Here is a 22,760-nt window from a genome sequence, read left to right as displayed (position 1 = left end):
ACTGTGAGCCCTCTTTTTTTTTTTTTTTAAAGATTTTATTTATTTATTTGACAGAGAGAGAGATCACAAGTAGGCAGAGAGGCAGGCAGAGAGACAGAGAGAGGAAAGCAGGCTCCCTGCTGAGCAGAAAGCCCGACGCGGGGCTCTATCCCAGGACCCTGGGATCATGACCCGAGCTGAAGGCAGAGGCTTAACCCACTGAGCCACCCAGGCATCCCACTGTGAGCCCTCCTGAGGAAGGAGAAGCATGGCTAGGGTTGAAAATGCCTGCTCAGAACCAGAAAATCTGAGGAGATAACCTTTGTGATACAAGGAAGATACTGTATTTCTGTTCTGATTCTTGGGGTTAGAAACTAGGAGGATGAAAGTTTTGCTTGGCTTTCTTGTGTGTGTGTGTGTGTGTGTGTGTGTGTGTGTGTGTGTGAGATAGAGAGACAGAGAGAGCTAGAGGTTGAGGGAGGGAGGCAGGCAATGCATGCAAGCATGAGAGTGGGTGTGGTGTGGGATCGAGCTGAAGGGCTGAATATAAGAGTTTTCAAATTATTATCTTGTAAGAAATCAGATACTAGTTACTAGTCATTCAAAGTCTATAGTCATGCTGCATAAGAATCATTTAAAAAAGTTCAGGTTCCTGGGCCCCACGCCAAGTTTTGATTAGGTAGAGCTGCAGTGAGAGTTAGGAACCAAAGACCAGAATTTACTACAAGAACTCTGTCCAATTTAAACCCTTTAACTTCTTCATAATTTCTGTTTTACCTGACTGGTTTTCTCAAAGTGATGAAAAGCACTTTGAGGCTATCTTCAGACTACTGGGGAAAATGTATCCTATTCTGGAACCAGTTTTTGAGAACAAAGCAGGACCCTAAGAGGTTACAGTGGATCAGGTATAAAGTTAGAGAGGGAAATAGTGAATTACTAAGGTTTGTTAGGAAGGAATGGCCCTGGGGAGCCCCTGGTTAGGGGCTTAGTGATAGTAATCCTTGTTTGTTTCTTGACTCTGGTTACCACAGAACTATCGTCTCCTGTATTGTATCTCCTTTCTGACTATACTGTCCCCAGCTGGTCTGAGGCAGGGACACTAGTGGAAAAAGAGAGGGTGCTGCAGCAGAGAAGGGTAACACAACCTTAGTTATGTCTGTTTTACAGAAATGTGCGCTGCCTCTCTCCAGATCTTTTCAAAATCCGCTGCTAATTGGTGAAGACTACATTCTCTTCAGTTTTCTCAGGTTAAAGTCTATTCCATCAGATAAAGCACATTAGTTTACACTAATGAGCAAAGATTTATTTTAGTACTTGCTTTTAGAAAACTCACCAAATCATGCCTGCAGGAGGGAAAAAAAATGCCATTTTTTCTTTCTGTATGATACTTTAAAAAATCTACCCAAAGTAAGTATAGCATAGGTTCAGAGAAAGGAACTGTGAAGGAAGGTGTCATTTAAAAAATTCTACAATCAACTGTGGTTAAAAATGCAGTGTTGTAAACAAACAGAAAATGCCAAGTTTTGGTGAGAATATGGGGAAATTGGAACCCTTGTATATTGTTGATACGATGTAAAATGATTCAGTTGCTGTGGAAAACAATTTGGATGTTCCTCAAAAAGTTCAACATATAATACTATATGATATAGCAACTCCACTCCTACATATCTATCCCAAAGAACTAAAAATAGGTACAAATACATGTACACGTGTGCTCACGGCAGCACCCCCAACAGCCAAAAAGTAGAAACTGAACATCCATCCCGGCAGGACTCTTGAAAGCATTATGCTAAGTGAAAGATGCCAGATACAGGAAGTTATATGATTCCACTTATATGATACATTCAGAACAAGCAAATTCATAAAGACAGAAAGTCGACTGGGAGGCATATAGAAAGGAGGATTGTTGAATGCATGTGGAGTTTCTATTTGGGTAATGGAAGTTGTTTTAGAACTACTCAAAGGTGGTGGTTGCACAACATTGTGAATGTACTAAATATTATGTTAAGCAAAACAAGTCAGTGAGAAAAGATTTCACTCATATGTGGAATTTTAGAAACAAAACAATGTACATTCAGGAGGAGGAGAAAGAGAGAGAGACAAATCATGAGAGACTCTTAACTATAGAGAACAAACTGATGGTTGCTGGAGGGAAGTGGGTGGCGGATGCGCTAGCTAGATGGGTGATGGGCATTAAGGAGGGCACAAGTTACAAGTTATGATGAGCACTGGCTGTTGTACACAAGTGATGAACCACTGAACTCTGTTCCTGAACCATACTGAACTCTATGTCAACTAACTAGAATTTAAGTAACAACAACAACAACAACAAAATACTATTGAATTGTTCACATTAAGACAGTTATTTTCATGTTATACAAAAAAAGCAGTGCTGTCTCCATAGCTTTGGGTGCCTTTCTCATGACTAAGAAATGGCTGTAGGTCTGCACGTACCTGAAAGACAAGGTTGATGTTGTTGAGGCACCACGACTGGCTCTGCAGGTATGGGCACTTCCTCAGAAACATACTTTAAAAGCTCCTTCCCCAGATATGTCACCTGCACATAATTAAGCACAGAATTTTAAAACTCTACATTTCGAAAGAAGCAAATACATCTATCTGTTACAAGTTTTACCTTCAGTCAAATCTGCTCTGCCACCTTTTCTTTTTTTTAAATTTTATTAGAACCAAAGATACCCATTCATTTACTTAATATCAACGGATGCTTTTGTGCTATAACACGACTGAATATTCACAACAGACCATAAGCCCATGAAGCCTGAGATTTTATTATTTGGCCCTTTAGTGAAAATATTTTTTGACCCCTGTTGTTTATCATTAATTTTCTCATCCATTCACTTGTTAAACAACCATTAATCCAGCATCACTACTTTATAACATTAAAAAATTAATGTTGTACTAATAAAACCAAGCCATAAAATAGTACTTTTCAAGAACTCAGACACTTAACTGATTAATATTTCAGGCCTGTGCATTCAAATTTTTTGGCTTTTTCTGGTTTGTTTGTGAACTTATTAGCTATTGTTTATCACCCAAATATCAGATCTTAGGAATACCCACACACAAACATGCTGGTTGAGGCTGATGCAAACACTTGCCCTCTGGTTGCTGTCTTTGGGTTCCCTACTCCTAGTTCTACGGCAGTCTGATAATAGACCCAGAAGCCTAGGTTCACTGTAGTTAAACTGTCCGGTGTCCACTCAAACTTCCCTTCCTCCTGGATGCTTTCTTAGAACTTCCTAACTCCAACAATCAGTCCCTTCCTCTAGGCCCCCATCACTTTTATGCTCATATTTGTCAAGGCACTTATCCTACTAAAGGGAAATTATGTTAATATGTCTGTTTCCATTAACATAAGCTCCTTGAAGACAAGGTCTGTGTCATAATTATTTTTATACTCTTGGCACTTCACATAGTGCCTGACAATTGCAGGGGGAAAACCCTCTGAAATTCCAGCTCTTAAGCAAGAATCTTAAATTGTTTAACCTCAATTTGTACATTTGTAAAACAAGTACCTCCAGCTTATTAGGCTGTTGTGAGGATAAGAATAAATAATATATGAAAAGCATTTGGCATACTGTCTAGCACATTCTGAGTGCTCAATAATTGCCCGTTATTTACCAGAATGAGGGCAGACAGAAGAAAAAGGGATCTGGAAGGTTTAGGCCCCCTCTGGGCTCAATCCCATAACTAAAGGAACTTTGTAATGGAAATGGAACCTCTCAGTCTACCCAGTGTGCTAACCCATCACCATTTGCGGTGGAAGGATAGATGAGGCCTCTGAATGCCATTGGTTAGCTCTCCAAACAACTAACAATTAGAAACAATGGGTTTTGTTCATTTTGTGCCCAGACAATAACCAAAACACCTTCTATACCCATCAATGTGCAGGTTCAGTATGTTCTCACCAACGTTTCAGATTTAAAGTATATTTTTATCCGTTAATACTAGATAATATAAAGTAGTAAAACTATACCTTAGTAGCCTTAGAGGTCATGAGTCCGTACAGATCTTAAATACACCACTGGGGTAATTGAGACATCAAAAGTACACAGCTTTAAGAAAAATCTACCGAGTTAAGTACCTAGTTCCCACAAGGTGGGAGTGATTTATTCAACAAGGATAATAATATATACATCTTAAAATGAACAGGCACTAGGTCACTCCTGGAAACTGTCCATTTCATAATAGTGTCTGTGCTCTAGTTGGCTAAACAGTCATCACATTTGCATATAACTGAAACTTTGACTTCTCAACTAAATCTTGAATGAAAATCTAGCTCATATGCCTTCTCTCAGAGGCATGTAGGAAGAGCTGTAGGCGAGGTTCTTAGGGTCTTAGACTGGATACTGCCAGCAATCTTGACAACTTCACCACTCAAAATCCATTTTGGGTTGGGTGATGGGATGCCACCTTCCCCCAGATGAAAACAGTAATAAAGCTGGAATTAGGGCAAGGTATATTCTGTAAGGATATCTATAGGTTGTTGTATTCTTCCTTTTCTAAAAAGTGGAACTGCAGGAAGGGCTTTATCCTAAGGCCACTAATTCTCTCCCAGAAGCTCTTAGGCAGAAGGTCTATTATCCTCAGAAATCAGTTTATGCTGACTCCCTAATAGCATACTTAGGGAAGAAATGGCATGAATGCGTGTGTGTGTGTGTGTGTGTGTGTGTGTGAGTGTTTGTCTGAGTTAGGGTGGAAGGATGATTCAGTTAGCCACTATCCTGGAAATGGAGTTAATTGGCCAAGTGAAATTATTAATTAACTTTATTTGGTAAGGTCTCTGAAGAAATAAAGTTTAATCTCAATTGTCATTAATTGCAGTAACAAATGTTTCTCTATATCTTACATTCTAACATGCATCAAGAAAAAATGTAAAATACAACCCGCCTTTAAGAATTAAAGAGGTGTCCAAGAACTTTTTCCCTGCTAGAGCTCCATTTGAAAATTTGAAAATATCAGTCCATTTTATCTATGTCTTCAGGAAAACTATTTGTTGGTACTAATGGGAATCTGTTCATGGATGACCAAATGACTGTTTTAATTCCATTTCAAGTTTTATGAAGCAAGTTCTTTTTTTTTTTTTTTTTTTTTTTTTTTTAGATTTTATTTATTTGACAGAGAGAGAAATCACAAGTAGGCAGAGAGGCAGGCAGTGGTGGTGGGGGAAGCAGGCTCCCTGCTGAGCAGAGGGCCCGGTGCAGGGCTTGATCCCAGGCAGAAGCTTAACCCACTGAGCCACCCAGGCGCCCCATGAAGCAAGTTCTTAATAAATTTGCACTACCCCAAGAAGAAGAAAGAGGAAAGGATAATTGTTTTTTATCTCGGGAGGTGAGGGGGAGGGATGGAGGAAGGCAAACAAGCAAAAGAAAACTGTCAGAAAAAAAAAAAAAAGAAAAAAGAAAAGAAAACTGTCAGTTTTCTTTTAGGTTCACTGTAACACAAAAATACATTTTGGCTAAAAAGTAAAATAATTCTCAAATATATGAGAAGGTAGTATCAAAATGTAGTAACTGCCACGAAAGAGCTGATCCTGGGAAAATGATGATGGAAGCAAAGTTCATCTTCATACCACCTACCTCCTCCCAATCCCCATCCTAAAGTCCCCCCTTCTCTACTTTCCATGGGTACTCCATGCAGCTCCAGGCAAAAGAAGGGCAGTACGCCTTTCGTATGTTATCAGGATTTACCCCTCTTGGATATTTGTATTTTAAAAGGACCCACATCTCAATGTGATATACTACATTAATGAAAGAAAGGACAAGAACCACATGATCCTCTCAACAGATGCAGAAAAAGCATTTGACAAAGTATGGCATCCTTTTTTAATTAAAACTTTTCACGGTGTAGGTATAGAGATAGATATCATAGAAGCCCACAGTGACTATCATTCTCAGCAGGGAAAAACAGAACTTTTCTCCTAAGGTCAGGAACATGGCAGGGATGTCCAGTATCACCACTGCTGTTCAACATAGTACTAGAAGTCCTAGCCTCAGCAATCAGACAACAAAAAAGAAATAAAAGGCATCCTGATCAGCAAAGAAATCAAACTCACTCTTCACAGATGACATGATATTTTATGTGGAAAACCCAAAAGACTCCACCCCCAAATTGCTAGAACTCATGCAGGAATTCAGCAAATCAGTTGCATTTCCATATACTAACAATGAGAGAGAAAAAGAAATTAAGGAATTGATCCCACTTACAATTGCCCCAAAAGCTATAAGATACCTAGGAATAAACCTAACCAAAGAGGAAATACATCTATACTCTCAAAACCATAAAACACTCATGAAAGAAATTGAGAAAGACACAAAGAAATGGAAAATGTTCCATGCTCATGGAAAAACAAATATTGTAAAAACGTCTATGCTACCTAGACAAATGCAATCCTTATGAAAATACCATCAACATTTTTCACAGAGTGGGAACAAACAGTCCTAAAATTTGTATGGAACCAGAAAAGACCCTGAATAGCTAGAGGAATGTCCAAAAAGAAAACCAAAGGCGGTGGAGTCATTGCAGACTTCAAGCTGTATTACAAAGCTGTAATCATCAGGCAGTATGCTACTGGCACAAAAACAGACACACAGATACATGGAACAGAATAGAGAATCCAGAAATGGACCATCAACTCTATGATCAACTAATCTGTGATAAAGCAGGAAAGAATATCCAGTGGAAAAAAGACAGTCTCTTCATTAAGTAGTGTTGGGAAAATAGGACAGTCACATGCAGAAGAATGAAACGTGACCGTTTTCTTACACCACACACAAAAATAGACTCAAAATGGATGAAAAACCTAACTGTGAGACAGAAATCTATCAAAATCCTAGAGGAGAACACAGGCAGCAACCTCTTTGACCTCAGCCGCAGCAACTTCTTCCTAGAAACATGGTGAAAGGCACGGGAAACAAGGGCAAAAATGAACTACTGGGACTTCATCAAAATAAAAAGCTTTTTCACAGCAAGGGAAACAGTCAACAAAACCAAAAGACAACGACAGAATGGGAGAAGATATCTGCAAATGTCTTATCAGATAAAGGGCTAGTATAAAGCACTTATCAAACTCAACACCCAAAGAACTAATAATCCAATCAAGAAATGGGAAGACATGAACAGACATTTCTCCAAAGAAGACTTACAAATGCCCAACAGACAAATGAAAAAATGCTCAACATCACTTGGCATCAGGGAAATACAAATCAAAACCACAACGAGATACCACCTTGCACTCATGAGAATGGCTAAAATTAACAAGTCAAGAAATGACAGATGTTGGTGAGGATGCAGAGAAACAGGATTCCTCTTACACTATTGGTGGGAATGAAAAGCAGCCACTTTGGAAACAGTATAGAGATTCCTCAAAAAGTTAAAAATGGAACTACTCTATTACCCAGCAACTGCACTACTAGGGATTCACCCCAAAGATACAAATCCAAAGGGACACCTGCACCCCAATGTTTATAGCAGCAATGTCCACAACAGCCAAACTATGGAAAGAGCCCAGATGTCCACCGACAGATGAATGGATAAAGAAGATGTGGTAAACAGATCTACAATGGAATATTATGCAGCCATCAAAAATGAAATCTTGCCATTTGCAACAATATGGATGGAACTAGAAGATATTCTGCTGAGTGAAATAAGTCAATCAGAAAAAGACAAATATCATATGATGTCACTAATATACAGAATTTAAAAAACAAAACTGATGAATATAGGGGAAGAGAGGAAAAAAATGAATAAGACAATATCAGAGAGGGAGACAAACCATAAGAGACTCTTAGTCATAGGAAACAGGGTTACTGGAGGGGAGATGGGTGGGGGGATGGGGTAACAGGGTGATGGGCATTAAGGAGGGCATGTGATGTAATGAGCACTGGGTATTATATAAGACTGATGAATCCCTGACCTCTACCCCTGAAACTAATAATACATTATATGTTAATTAAGTGAATTTAAACTAAAACAAAAACAAAAACCAAAAAGGCCACCTATCTCCTTTTTTGTGGTGTGGTGTGATCCTATATATCCACGTCTCCTGAATAGAAGCTAGGCTCATAGGAAGTGTAAGTTAAGACCCTGGGGATGATTAATTGACCAATGAGGATGGCTGGCAGTTGAGATCAACAATTTTCATCACTGTTTTAAAAAAGATTGATTTTAGCGGGAAAGCGCACAAGTTGGAGGAAGGGCAGAGGGAGAGGGAGACATGCAGACTCCCCACTAAGCAGGGAGCCTGATTGGGGGCTTGATCCTGGCATCCTGAGATCAATATCTGAGCCCAAATCAAGAGTTGGACATATAATTAACTGAGCCACCCAGGTATCCCAGTAATTTCCATCACTTTCTTTACTCCTACCTCAACCTTCGGTATTTTGATATTCCTAATCATGGGGGTAGGAGGAATTGTTTTACAAAGTGTGTTGGGTGACGGGTAACCATACAGAAAAGTTAATACTAAATCAAAAGTAGTGAATTTATAAGGGTGGATATTCAGAGAGTGAGTCATTTGAATGGGAAGTATGTTTGCACAAGAGAGCTGTTAATGCTTGTTCGGTCACTGCCCAAAAAGGCAGTCTGTTTGTCGTTTGCAAATCCAGTCCTAAGCATTCACAAAAATAAACTGTCATTGCCATTCTTATTTTCATACCACAACTGTATCACAAAAAGGCATTTTTTTTCCCTGTGGAAGTAGACAATTTTTGCTGCAGAAGAATGAGACTTGGCATAAATTCATAAAGACAGTTAGGTAATACTGTATGTGCTCTTATGAGTTCAGGGCAACCTGTTTCCAATGAAAGGAATGTGGCTTCCCTTGTGTCATTGTTGTAAATGTAGAAAATAATGTTTTTATTAAAAATAATTTATTATTAAAAATAATAATAATTTTTATTTTATTTTTTAAACTCTAAACATAAATTTTAACTTATTGAGATATAATGTATATATAAAATGCATTCTTTCAAATGTAGAATTTGATGAATTAAGAAAAAAACACATTGTGGTAACCACTACCCACATGACATATAGAATATTTCCATCACTAGCCCCAAATTCCCTAGTATCTTTTCCCAGCTAGTTTCCCCCACCTCCTGGACCTACATAATCCATGTGATTTTTATCACTACAGGTGAATTTCACATAAATATCATACATTATGTAGAGTTGACACTTGAACAACATGGGTTTGAACTGCAGGGTGGATATTTTTTTAAAAATAATAACAATATGGGTTTGAACTGCAGGGTGGATATTTTTTAAAAAATGATAATAATTAAGGAACCTTAAGACCAGGTTCTAGTCCTGGTTCTGGCACTTAACTGGCCTTGAGGCTAATCAAACCACCTAATCTCCTATAACTCTGGTTTTACATCCATAGATAAATAGTCGACTTTCTTACTTCATGAGGTTGTGAAAAAATATATGTAAAAGGCTTTATAAATCACACATGGCTATGCAAGTCCTAGAATCTCCACACTGGAAGGGTCTTTAGAGACAATTAGCACTACTACTTATTTTATATGTAAGAAAAATGAGGATCAGAAAGGTTAAATGACTTGATCTAGATCGGGGATTCTTACTCCAGGCTGCCTATTACAATTACCTGCAAAGCTTTTTAAAATATTACCACCTGGTCTTCAATTAAGACTATTAAGATAGGGCACCTGGGTTAAGCCTCTGCCTCGTTCAGGCCATGATTTCAGGGTCCTGGGATTGAGCCCCGCATCAGGCTCTCTGCTCAGCAGGGAGCCTGCTTTCCCCCCTCTCTCTGCCTACTTGTGATCTCTTTCTGTCAAATAAATAGAAAAAATCTTAAAAAAAAAATTAAGTCAGAAGGTATGGGGCTGTGGTCCACCAAGTGATTCTGATGTGTAGGCAGAATTGAAAACCATTCCCAGATCAAGTAACTTATCAACAGTAGAACCAGAAACTAGCTTGCCTCCTGTTTTCCATCCAGAGATCACTCTGCCATATCAGGATGATACCTAACAGGCATGAGGCTGCATGAGTGAGAGGAATCCGTGATGCCCAGTGGGGAGTAAGCATCAGGATTCCCTGTATAGCAGTCCAGCTGCTTGGGTAGGAAGTATGAGTCATCTGTGTCTAATGGCTCTGTCATTCTGTCTGAGGCAGGATAAGACTTAGTTTTCTGACATTACTTACCTAATGACCAAATATTCCTGGACTCATAGCCACACCAGCAGTCTCAGAATCAATCAGTAGAAACATTTACATTTACTAATGTAGCAAAAAACTCCTGTCATTGAGAATTGACTATGAATTCAAGAGTTCCCTCAAGACAAGAAGAGGTAGAGGTTTCTGTGGTAAGTTTTCAATTAGCAATAATTGCGCCTCGGATAAACCTCATTGGCTACGATACTGCCACTGCGCAAAGCTCTGTGGTAAGTTTTAAAAGAGGGTTTTAAATATTGTGAAAACTCTCACCAGGGTAGTGTTTCTCAGTCTAGGGGATTTGTTAGAGGTACATGAGTCCCTATAGTAATTCTTACTTTTAAAGATTTTATTTAGTTATTTGAGAGAGTGAGAATGAGAGAGAGAGCATGAGAGACAGAGCGTGAAAGTGGGGAGGGTCAGAGGGAGAAGCAGACTCCCCGCTGAGCAGGGAGCCTGATGCAGGAATCTATCCTGGGACTCCAGGATCATGACCTGGACTGAGGCAGTTGCCCAACCAACTGAGCCACCCAGGTGCCCCCTATGGTAATTTTTTAAACTGTTTAGGATACTAATAATAAAAAAAAATCTAAGTCTACTTAGATAATCTGTATGAATATCTTACACCCAAGAATCCTCCTAATTGTAGTGCCTGCATTTGCCTTTGGCTTCCCTATCACATAGGTGTTAAACCATATGACTAACTGATATGGCTGATGAGAAAAGACCAGAGGCAACGTGATATATAAATGAGGCTTAAGTACAGAGTGAGGGCCAAATGATGTCACAGTCAGCTACTCAAAAGCAGAAAATGCAGTAGTTCCAATAAAGAAAAAGAGTGGGAGAAGTGATTCATCACTGGGCACACTAAGCAGAGGCATGATAAGCTCAAAAAAACTTAACTACAGAAACCAGTACCATATTCATGCTGTAGACTATTATAGCAAAATGATATAATCTATCACGAGTTTAAGAAACTTTTTAATAAAAAGGGATTTCCAATGGTAAAATGTTAATTCCTCGCATGTACATATGATTTATGAATTGTGGAAAGTACTGAGCAGGTGAAAAGCAGATGATCTGGTGACTCCGGGGGTGGAAAATGAACAAGGAAAAAAACCTTTAAGAAAAAAAAAAAAAACCCCAACGACTATAAAGTAGAGGCAATCTAAGATGTAATGATCTAAGTGAAGGAACTAAAACACAGTTTTGGAAGCACCTGCAACAAAGGTCTAGGATACCAGAAAACAGATTACAGAGAAGGAAGGAGAGGAGGAGCTAAGAGGAATGGTGAGCAGAGCTAAGTGAGACAAAAAAAGAGAGAAGAAACTGCCTTTTATTACTCAGGCACTGCCTCTTACTGTAATGGACAGTGGAGGCTGAAGGGATTTGTAGTTCTGTTTAACAGTAATGGTGGATGTCTGAGGAGTCACACTTTCCTCAGTGAATCATTGCAAGACTGTTCCCTTAAGTGTGGCCATGGACATCTGGAGATGGCTGTTCATTGGACTTCAAGGGTGTCAGTCATCAATAGTCTTGAAATTGGTGGTTAAACTGGGTTTATAACTCAGAAGACAGAATTGTGGGGAAGACTACTAAGTCCAGGAAGTTGGAATGAAAAATATTTCTTTTGGGGGGGTGGCAACTGATGGATAAAATTGTGTTCAAACAAAAGTACACCATAACTTTTGTGGGTTTTCGGCTGCTTGCCCATTCCTTTGTCTTTAGGGGAAGTTATCCTTCATTGCATCAGAATACTAACATATAACTAAATGGTCAACACATCAGAGGTTTCAAATTTTCTATGTGGAGTCACAAAGACCTGAAATCACTTGGGAGGATAACAGGGGAAGATTGAGGGCATTTGAATTTCTGAGACTAGACGAGGACCAAAGAAGGAGAGGGCGTCAGCTGTCCAACTCTGTCCCTGGGGATTTGTGGCAAACAAGAGTTGTGGGAGAAAGCACATAGCATATTGTAGAAGGAACATGAGGACAAAAGCTAGCTTGGAGAACTTCAGATTTCTTAAAAAGTAGTTTTATCATAAAAAAATAGGTACCTTTCCATTTGAACATGAAGTTACAGATAAACTTAAGAATTACCCACCTTACTCCAAGCATAATTCCAAGTCACGTAACTGTCGCCTCCTAGAAGATGCTTGAGCCAGGTGACTGGATTTTGATAAATCTGACCGTTTTCTACCTTAATTTTACCACTCATTAAAACACTGGCTTTGTGGGTAGTCTCCTGAAATTCAAAATAAAACAAAAATTAAGAAGGAAAAATACCTGAAATATGTGAACTTCTGCTTTTGGTCATGATGAAGTAATAGGAACCAGATTTACCCTAACCAACAAAAAACATACAACATATATGGAGCAATGGTTTACAGCCAAACATCAGCCAACAAAGCACAGTGATGCCTGAGAAGTGAGAAATTAATGAGGTGAGCCTTCCAAGTGTCCCAGCTCACTGCCTTGAGAGTTTCCAGGTCATGGTGCAGGGAGAGGGAATCCAAGCAAAGCCTATGGACTACCTGAGTTGAGGAGAAAGAGCAGAATCCATGGAGGTAAAGTGCCTAGAGTTTCCAGGACAGAATACTGCAGAAGAAATAAATACAAAGAGAACTTTGAAGATCTTCAGGGGGTCCTCTTCAAGTATTCACCTGAGTAGTGGCTGGCCATATTTGAGGGCAAATTACCCAGGGGTGGGAAAAGAACCACCGGAGAAGAGTAGAAGTAATGACACCTGCCATATTCGAAGGTTAGAAATAGTACCTGTTCCCAAGAGCAAGACTAGAAAACTTCAAAACTGGTGGGGCTTTGGTTGGGTACAGAATAGCCTTACCTCGGGAGTGGGAAATAATTAGCCCTAGATTGAACACATGCTCCAATCCTTCTTACCAAATCTTAAAAGCAAGACCCACAAGGATCAAATTATTTCCAAGGAACTTAACTGTATCTTAGAACAGATCTACAAAATATTTATAAGAATACAAAAATATCCAGCATCCAACCAGATAGATTTCACAATGTGTGGGATTCAATAAAAAGTTAATAGGCCTGGAAAGAAGTAGGAAAATACAACCCAGACAGAAGAGATAGAGCAATGAACTGAAAATGACAGAGAACTAGTAAGAATGTTAGCATTAGCAGATAAAGACATAAAGTAGTTATTACAATCATATTACACATGTTCAAAAGTTATGTGGAGACATGGAAAATATTTTTAGAAAGACCAAAATCAAAATTCTAGAGATGAAAATTACAATGTATGAGATGAAGAATACACTGGATCGGATTAGTTAGAGATTGGGCATTTTAATCAAAAAGATTAGTAAATTCAAAGACAAAGCAGTAAGTACTGCATAAAAATGAAACAGAGAAAAGATAATTTTAAAAAATGAACAGATCATCAGTGAATTGTGAAATGATTTCAAGCAATCCAATATGTGTGAAATAAGAGGTTCAAAAAGGAAAGAAGGGAAGAAAAAACATTTGAAGAAATAATGGCTTAAATTTTTCCACATCTGAGATTCAAATGTGGAACCCAGAGATTCAAGAAATTTAATAACCCCTAAGCATAAGAAACATGAAAAAAAAATCAGCTAATGCTCCTCATGATCAAAATTGCTTAAAACCAGATAAAATCTTAAAAGCAGCCAGAAGGAACACTTACAGAGGAGCCAGAAGGAGTACTTACAGAGGAACAAGGTTAAGAACAACAGTGTATTTAAACAATGCAAGCAAGTAAACAGTAGAGCAACATCTTTAAATTACTCAAAGGAAAAAACTCTTTCAACATAGAAGTCTACTGGGGCATCTGGGTGGTTCAGTGGGTTAAGCCTCTGCCTTCAGCTCAGGTCATGATCTCAGAGTCCTGGCATTGAGCCCTGGATCGGGCTCTCTGCTCAGCAGGGAGGCTGCTTCCCCTTCTCTGCCTGCCTCTGCCTACTTGTGATCTCTCTCTGTCAAATAAATAAATAAAATCTTTAAAAAAACCCAACAGCATAGAAGTCTATTATCTAGCAAGAATATCTTTCAAAAGTGAAGGTGAAATAAACTTTTTTTCAGACATCCAAAAGTCAAAAGAGTCATTATCAACAGAAGACCTTCAATACATGAAATGTTAAAGACAGTCCTCCAAGCAGAAGAAAAATGACAGCAATTGGCAATCAGGATCTACATAAAGGAAAAAAAGCAGAAATAGTAACTACATGAGAAAAATATTTTCTTACTATTTAAATCTACTTAAAAGATAATTGACTGCTTAAACAAAAACAATAATCAAGTGTGGAATTTATAACATTAGATAAAGGTAAAATATATGATAACACAAAGGTCAGGAGTAGAGAAATGGAAGCATTCTAGTTTGAGGTTCTTACATGATGTGGTATACTTACAGGTAGACTGGGAGAAGTTAAAAATACGTACTATAAACTCTAAAGCCAAAACAGAAGTAAAAAGAATTGTAGCTAATAAACCAACAAAAGAGCTAAAGCATAAAAAATGAAAAAGGGAACAAAGAAGAGATGAGAGAAAAAGAAAACAGATGCCATGTGACAGATTTAAATGTAACTATATCAAAAGTCTCACTGAATGTAATATTCTTTTTAAAAAGAAATTTATTTTATTTTATTTTTTTAAAGATTTTATTTATTTATTTGACAGACAGAAATCACAAGTAGACGGAGAGGCAGGCAGAGAGAGAGAGAGGGAAGCAGGCTCCCTGCTGAGCAGAGAGCCCAATGCGGGGCTCGATCCCAGGACCCTGAGATCATGACCTGAGCCAAAGCGGCTCGGGTCATGATCCAGGGGTCCTGGGATTGAGCCCCAAGTCAGGCTCTCTGCTTGGTGGGGAGCCTGCTTCCTCCTGGCTCTCTCTCTGTCTGCCTCTCTGCCTACTTGTGATCTCTGTCAAATAAATAAATAAAATCTTAAAAAAAAAAAAAAGAAATTTATTTGAGAGAGAGAGAGAGAGAGAGCATGAGAGCACATGAGTGGGGGGAGGGGCAGAAAGAGAAGCAGGGCCTCCTTGCTGAGCAGGGAGCCTGATACAGGACGTGATCCCAGGACCCTGAGATCATGATCTGAACTAAAGTCAGATGCTTAACTGAATAAGCCACCCAGGCACCCTGGAATGTAAATACTCTAGAATCAACTTCTGGAATAACAATGTGAGGATCCAGTCCCAGGTGAAAAGTATTTTTAAAAATTGTTTAAATCTGGAAATGGTCATAAATGCATGCAGCAAATAAAGAGCCCTCTATTCAGTAAAATCTATGACAATTACATGGGGGAGGGGGGAAAGGTGAGTCTGTGTATGTGAGCCAAGATTGCCTTCTTCCTCTCCCTTCCCAGCTCAGTGAGATGCAGATTCCACTCCAAACTGTGCAGCCAAGAACACAGGGCTCCCTCTCCCAATAGCCTCCAACCACAGGGCTACCTTCTTGTTGGGGCAAGGATATCAGCATTCTCATCTTGCCCTTAGCTATCTCTTGCTAAGGCTAAGTTGTGAGTGAATGCAACCAAGAGGTGGGGAATCCCTTCTGCTTAGCCTGTACTGGTGGGGCAGAGGCTCCACCTTTGGCATGGTGGCACTGAGATTAGTAGGACCCTGATCACCCCTGCCTGGCTTATAAGGTAGTGGCTTAATGTCAGGAGAGACAAGCTGTAAAGGCATGAGGCCAATGTGCCCACCTTGGCTAAATCCTCAGTTCCTAAAGCCAGGGTGTCATTCTGAGAAAAGTTATGTTCCCACCCCAGATCCAGACCTATGGCACGGAGATTTTTGTCTGGGAAAAGAAGCAAGCCTAAAACAGATGGTTCCTAATCTCCTCCAAAGGAAATGACTTCATTTACAACAGAACATGGAGAAGTTCAAGCTCAAGGGCACTTTAAAGGCAGTATAGGTAGTGGTAAAAAGCAGTTGAAAGTAAATTGGTAGAGTCACTGGGGATACAGGCTGAATTGCAGGCTGGCTAGTTTTTAGAAGAGAACTGGGAAAATAAATAGTAAGGAAGAGCATTCCTAGAGTCAGAATAAAACTCAAACATTGACTTCATAAGCTATCCCTTCAAAGGGATACAATTGACTAGATTAGTCTATACAGCAATTTATGCTCTAGGTCATCACTGAAAACAATATAATAATTAATCAGCAATAACTGGAGCTTAACAGCTAGGTATGCACAGGGAAAGAGAGAGTCAAAGAGAGACCCTGCCAAGGTCTCAGTCCATGTGGTATAGTATTAAAAGTTTAGCACTACAGTAAGGAAAAATAACCTCCACTAAAACATTCTAGCCAGTAGCTAAATAAGGAAGCAAATAACAATTCTCTTAAGCCTAAGAGAAGGTGGGAGCCAGTACACAGAGTTGCTACATCTTTCAAACTATCTATAATGTTCAGTCCAACCAAAAATTGACACATATGGAAAAACAGTAAAGTATGATACATACACCAAAACAAATAAAGCAACAGAAAACATCTGTGAGAGTCACTAAATGTTGGATTTAACAAAGACTTCTAATCAGTCATTATAAAAATGTTAACAGATGAAAGAAACCATAATCTAAAAAGTACAGTAAGGTATGATGACAACAACATATCAAATAGAGAATATCAAATAAAGAGACGGAAGTTATAAAAAAGAACCAAACAGAAGTTATGGACTTGAAAATGACAATAACTAAAATGAAAAATTTACTAGAGGGGTTCAACAGATTCATGATGCAGAAGAAAGAATTAATAAACCTGAAGAGATCAATAGAGAGTATGAAGGCTGAATAAAACAAAGAAAAAAGGATGAAGAAAAATGAAAAAGCCTCAAAGAAATGTGGGACACCATTAAAAACACTAACATGTGCATAATGGGAGTACTAGAAGGACAAGAGAGAGAAAAAGGAACAGAAAACATACTTGAAAAAATGATGTCTGAAAACTTTCCAAATTTACTGAAAAACATTTATCTGCGTTTTCAGGAGGCTCAGTGGCTTCCAATTAGGATAAACATGAAAAAATTTATAAACAGAAACATGCTGAAAGTCAAAGACAATGAGAAAATATTAAAAGGAACAAGAGAAAAATGACTCTTCACTTACAAGGTAACCCCAAGAAGATTACTAGCTGTCTTCTTATCGGAAAAAATGGAGGCCAGAGCAGTGGAATAATATATTCAAAGTGTATAAAGAAAAAAGTGTCAATCAAGAATCCTATATCTAGCAAAGCTATCTTTCCCCAAAATAAAATTAAATAAAAACATTTCCAGGTAAACAAAAATGGAGAGAATTTGTTGCTAGCATACCTGCTAAGAAATACCAGAGGAAGTTTTTCACACTGAAAGCAAATGACCCCAAATGGTAAAATGAATCCACATGAGAAAACAAATAGCATCAATAAAGGTAATTACACATTATAAAAGACAATCTGGACAAATATTTCTTCTCCTTTCTTCTCTTCACTGATTTAAAAAATAATTATATAAGACAATAGGTATAAATATACATATCTGTAAATAGCAAAAAGGAGATGAGTGGGAGTAACAGATGGTAACTCAAATCCACAGGAACAAATGAAGAGAATTGGAAAGGGTAAATAAGATTAATATAACAAAATCTATAAACATACACTTGCTTTTTTCTCTTTCTTTACAAATCACAAAATTTTATAAAGTCATAATTATAACAATGAATTGTTACATTTATAACATTTATATATATAATAAATATATAATAATATTACAATAAGGGGTAAAGAGGGATAGAGCTATGTAGGAATTACAGTTCTTTGTCTCACTAGAATTAGGTTAGTATAAATTTAAAGTTGATTCTGATAAATGAAGATGTCCTAGGGTACGCACTATGGAAATACCTTGAAAAATACAGTGAAAAAAAGTCACTAAAGAAATGAAAATGCGGGGTGCCTGGGTGGCTCAGTGGGTTAAAGCCTCTGCCTTTGGCTCAGGTCATGATCCCAGGGTCCTGGGATCGAGCCCCACATCTGGCTCTCTGCTCAGCCAGGAGCCGACTTCCTCCTCTCTCTCTGCCTGCATCTCTGCCTACTTGTGATCTCTCTCTGTCAAATAAATAAATAAAATCTTAAAAAAAAAGAAATTAAAATGCTACAATGTAAAATATTCATTTAATGCAAAAGAAAGTAAAAAGTAGTACAGAGGAACAAAAAAGACACGAGACATATTGAAAATAAAAAGTAAAACAGCAGACATAAATCCAATAATATTAATAACATTAATTGAATGAGAGTGGATTATGAAACTTACCCAAAAGGCAACGGTTGTCAGACTAAGTTAAAAAAACAAGATCCAATTTAGCAATTTGTGAATACACAAAACAGACTAAATTCAAAGAGACAAGTAAATTGAACATGAAAGGATGGAGAAATATATATCATGGAAACAGCAACCTTAAAACAAAAAACAAAAAAAACTACCCCCAAACCAAACCAGAGCAGCTATACTAGTATCACACAAAATAGATTTTAGAACAAAAAATGTTACTAGAGGGGCACCTGGGTGGCTCAGTGGGTTAAGACTCTGCCTTCAGCTCAGGTCACAATATTAGGGTCCTGGGATTGAGCCCTGCATTGGGCTCTTTGCTCAGCATGGAGCCTGTTCTCCCCCTCACCCTACCTGCCTCTCTGCCCACTTGTGGTCTCTGTCAAATAAATAAATAAAATCTTAAAAAAAAAAGTTACTAGAGATAATAAGAGACATTTTTTAATGAGGAGAGGGCTGATGCATCAGGAAGATATTATAATTATAAACACACATGCACCAAATGAAAGAGCACTGACACCAATGAAGCAAAAATTAATAGAAATGAAGGGTAAAAAAGACAACTCAACAGTAACAGAACTCCACTTTTTTTTTCTATTAACAACACAACTCCACTTTTAGTAACGTCTAGGACAAACAGCAGAAGATCAATGAGGAAAGAGATAGCTTGAACAACACTGTAGACCAACTAGACCCAACAGGCATCTATAAAAATCTTCTCCTAACAACAGAAGAATATTCTTCTCATGTGCTCATGGAGGTTTTTTTTTTAAGATGGCTATCAGCTAGTTAAGCCATAAAATAAATCTCAGAAAATTTAAAAGGATTGAAATAATACTGAGTATATTCTCTAAATGCAACAGAATGAAATTAGAAATTAATAATAAAAAATGGAACACTCACAGTTATGTGGAAATCAAACAATATTCTCCTAAATTACTAATGGGTTAAAGAGGTAACTTAGAAAATACTTTGAGATGAATGAAAATGAAGATACAACATACCAAGAACTATGGGATGTAGCAAAAGCAGTGGGTTAAAGGAAAATTTATAGCTGTAAATGCCTATATCTAAAAAGAAGAAAAATCGCAAATCATTAACCTAAACTTACACTGCTGACACTGGAAAAAGAACAGCAAACTAAACCAAAGTAAGTGGAAAGGACAAAATAAGTATTAGAGTGGAAATAAATAAAAGAGTCAACAGAAAAACAATAGATAAAATCAGTAAAATCAGAAGTGATTTCCTTAAAAATATTAACAAATTTGACAAAGCTTTAGCTAGACTGACCAAGAAAAATAAATGAAGAAACTCAAATTACTGAGGTCAATAATGAAACTGGGTACACTGCTATTGAACCTAGTGAAATAAAAAGGATTACAAGAGAAAGTATCAAGAATTCTATGCCAATAAATAAGACAAAACAGACAAATTTCTAGAAAAGATAAAAACTATCAAAAATGATTCAAGAAGAAATAATTTGAAAAAAAAAAGGTAAGTAAAGAGATTAAATTAACAGTAAAAAACTACCTACAAAAAAAAAAATAAATCCCAGGTACAAATGGCTTCATTGATGATTATTATCAAATATTTAAAGAAGACTTAAAGCCAATATTTTGTTATTACCAATATTCCAAAAGATAGAAAAAGAGAAACACTTTTATAAGATGAATATTACCTTAATATGAAACCAGACAAATACAAGAAAACTACAGACCAATATCTTCAATAATATGGATGCAAAAATCCTCAACAAACTACCAGAAAACTACATCCAGCAACATAGAAAAAGAATTATATACCATGACCAAGTATTATTTGTCTGCTTTTCCAGGAATGTAAGGTTGGTTTAATATCCAAAGATCAAATAGTATTATACACTGTGTCAACAGACTATAAACCAAAATCCACATGATCATCTCAACAGATGTAGAAAGAACATTTGACAAAATCTAATATCCTTCATGATAAAAACAATTCAAGAAACTAGGAAAAGAAAGAACTTGCTCAGCCTGATAAAGAGCATTTATGAGAAAACCTACAGCTAACATTATATTTAACAGTGAAAGACTAAATTTTTTCTAAGAAACATAGTCTTAGGTAAAAAAATAGAAGTTTGAACACATTATTTTATTTCAACACTGTACTGGAGGTTTTAGCCAATGCAGCCAGACAAAAAAGAAATAAAAAGCATTCACAATGGAAAGAAAGAAGTAAAACTGTCTTTATTTATAGACAACATATCCATCTATATAGAAATTCAATGAAATCTTCAAAAATTTATAGGATGAAGTGACTTTAGCAAGGTTGTATGATAATATCTCAATATACAAAAAACAACTGTATTTCTACCTATTAGCAATAAATTGAAACTTTAAAAATGTCATATATAACACCATCAAAAACATGAAATGCTTAGAGATAAATCTGATAAAAGTTGTGAAAGACCTGTATATTGACTCCTACAACTGCTGGGAAAAAAAGAGAAGACCTAAATTAACAAGAGCTATATCATGTTTGTGGTTTAGACAACTTAATATTGCTAAAATGTCATTTGTCTCAAAATTACAGATTCAACTCAATACCATTAAAAACAATAGCACTGCCTTAGAAAAGAAAGAACTGAGAAACTCACTCTAAAGTTCATATGGGATTGAAAATGACCTAGAATAACCAAAACACTTTAGAAAAGGGAGAACAAAATTGAAGGACTAACACCACCTGATTTCTTAAAAAAGATTTTTTAATTTATTTGAGAGAGTGAGTACACATTCATGAGCCGGGAGAGGGCCAGAGAAGGGAGAGAGATAAGTCAACTCCATGCTGAGTGTGGAACATGACATGGGGTTCAATCTCACAACTCTGAGATCATGACCTGAGCTGAAACCAAGAGTCAACTTGCTTAACCAACTGAGACACCCACCCAAGTGCCCCAACACTACTGTGTAGTAACTATACAATCAGTGTTACTGATTCTAACACTTATTATAGAGCTACACAATCCAGGTGGCATTCACAGTAAGACAGATAAGTTAAACAGAATAGGGAATCCAGAAATATGCACATATATGAAACAAATGATTTTCCGCAAGGGTGCAAAGACAATAAGGGTAATTTTTTGAACACATGTTGCTGGAAGAATTGAATATCCAAATTCAAAAATATGAATGGGGATCCTAATTTGTACCACATACAAAAATTAATGGATCATAAACTTAAATTCTAGGAGAAAATCTTTGTGACCTTGGGTTCGACAAGAAACTCTTAGATATGCTACTAAAAACATAATCAGTCAAAGAAAAGACCAAATTGCTAAGTTGTACTACATCAAAATTTTAAACTTCTGTTCTTTATAAGATAATTTTAAGAGAATGAAAAGACAAGCCATAGACTAAGAGAAGATATGTGCAAAGCATGTTTGATAAAAGACTTATGTCCAAAATATATCAAAACAAATTAAAAATGAAATAAAAGAACAGGCCACTAAATAAAAAATGGGCAAATACTTGAAAAGAAGCTTCACCAAAGAATAAATATGGGTGACAAATAGGACATGAAAAGATGCTCAACATAACTAATCATTATGCAAATTAAAACCACAATGATAAACTGTTATATATATATACATTTTACATACATATATCTACATTACTTGTTAGTATGGTTAAAGTTAACAGATTGATCATACTAAGTGTTAGCTAAGAAGGAGTGTGGAGGAACTAGAATAGTCACACACAGCTGATGGGAATGTAAGATGTCATAAACAACTTTGACAGTTTCTTAAAAAATTAAATGTATACTTACCATATTTAATCCAGCCATTCCACTCCTAGGTATTTACCCAAGAAAAGCAAAAGCCTATGTCATACCAGAATTTGTACACCAGTGTTCAAAGTAGCTTTATTTGTGATAGTCAGCAACTGGAAACAACCTAAATGTCTATCACAGATAAAATGAAAAACTGTAGTTTGTCCTACATACTACACAACAATAAAAAAGGAATTAACTACTTACGCATGCTCTAATGGCAATGATTCTCAAATAATTATGTTCGGAAAAAGAAGCCAGATAAAAATGAATACATATGGTTTAACACCATTTTTACAGGATTCTCAGACATGTAAGCTAAAGTAGAGGGACAAAAAGCACAACAATAATTGTCTAGAGCTCAGCATGGGAAAAAAGGGTTATGAAGGAGGCATACAAAAGGGCAAAAAGATACTTTTGAGGTGATGGATTTGTTCATTACCTTGTTTGTGGTCATGATTTCATAGGTGTATACATGTGTC

General features: G+C 37.1%; 1 protein-coding gene and 1 pseudogene across 1 annotated transcript in view; both read right to left on the bottom strand.

The window, feature by feature from the left end:
• ANKRD31 (ankyrin repeat domain 31) overlaps nt 1-22,760 on the bottom strand; it is a 148,564-nt gene that overhangs the window by 5,615 nt on the left and 120,189 nt on the right. The window contains exons 20-21 of the mRNA XM_045074417.1: nt 12,286-12,426; nt 2,434-2,536 (exon numbers count right to left, since the gene is read on the bottom strand). Of these exons, the coding sequence (XP_044930352.1) occupies nt 2,434-2,536; nt 12,286-12,426 (244 nt within the window). The remainder of the gene's footprint in view (nt 1-2,433; nt 2,537-12,285; nt 12,427-22,760) is intronic.
• Nucleotides 10,240-10,404, bottom strand: LOC123390454 (annotated as a pseudogene).

This window comes from Mustela putorius, unplaced genomic scaffold (assembly GCF_011764305.1).
Source record: "Mustela putorius furo isolate JIRA1106 unplaced genomic scaffold, ASM1176430v1.1 tig00537350_pilon_pilon_pilon, whole genome shotgun sequence".
Taxonomy (NCBI): Eukaryota; Metazoa; Chordata; class Mammalia; order Carnivora; family Mustelidae; genus Mustela; species Mustela putorius.
This window is presented reverse-complemented; position numbering and strand designations above follow the sequence as displayed.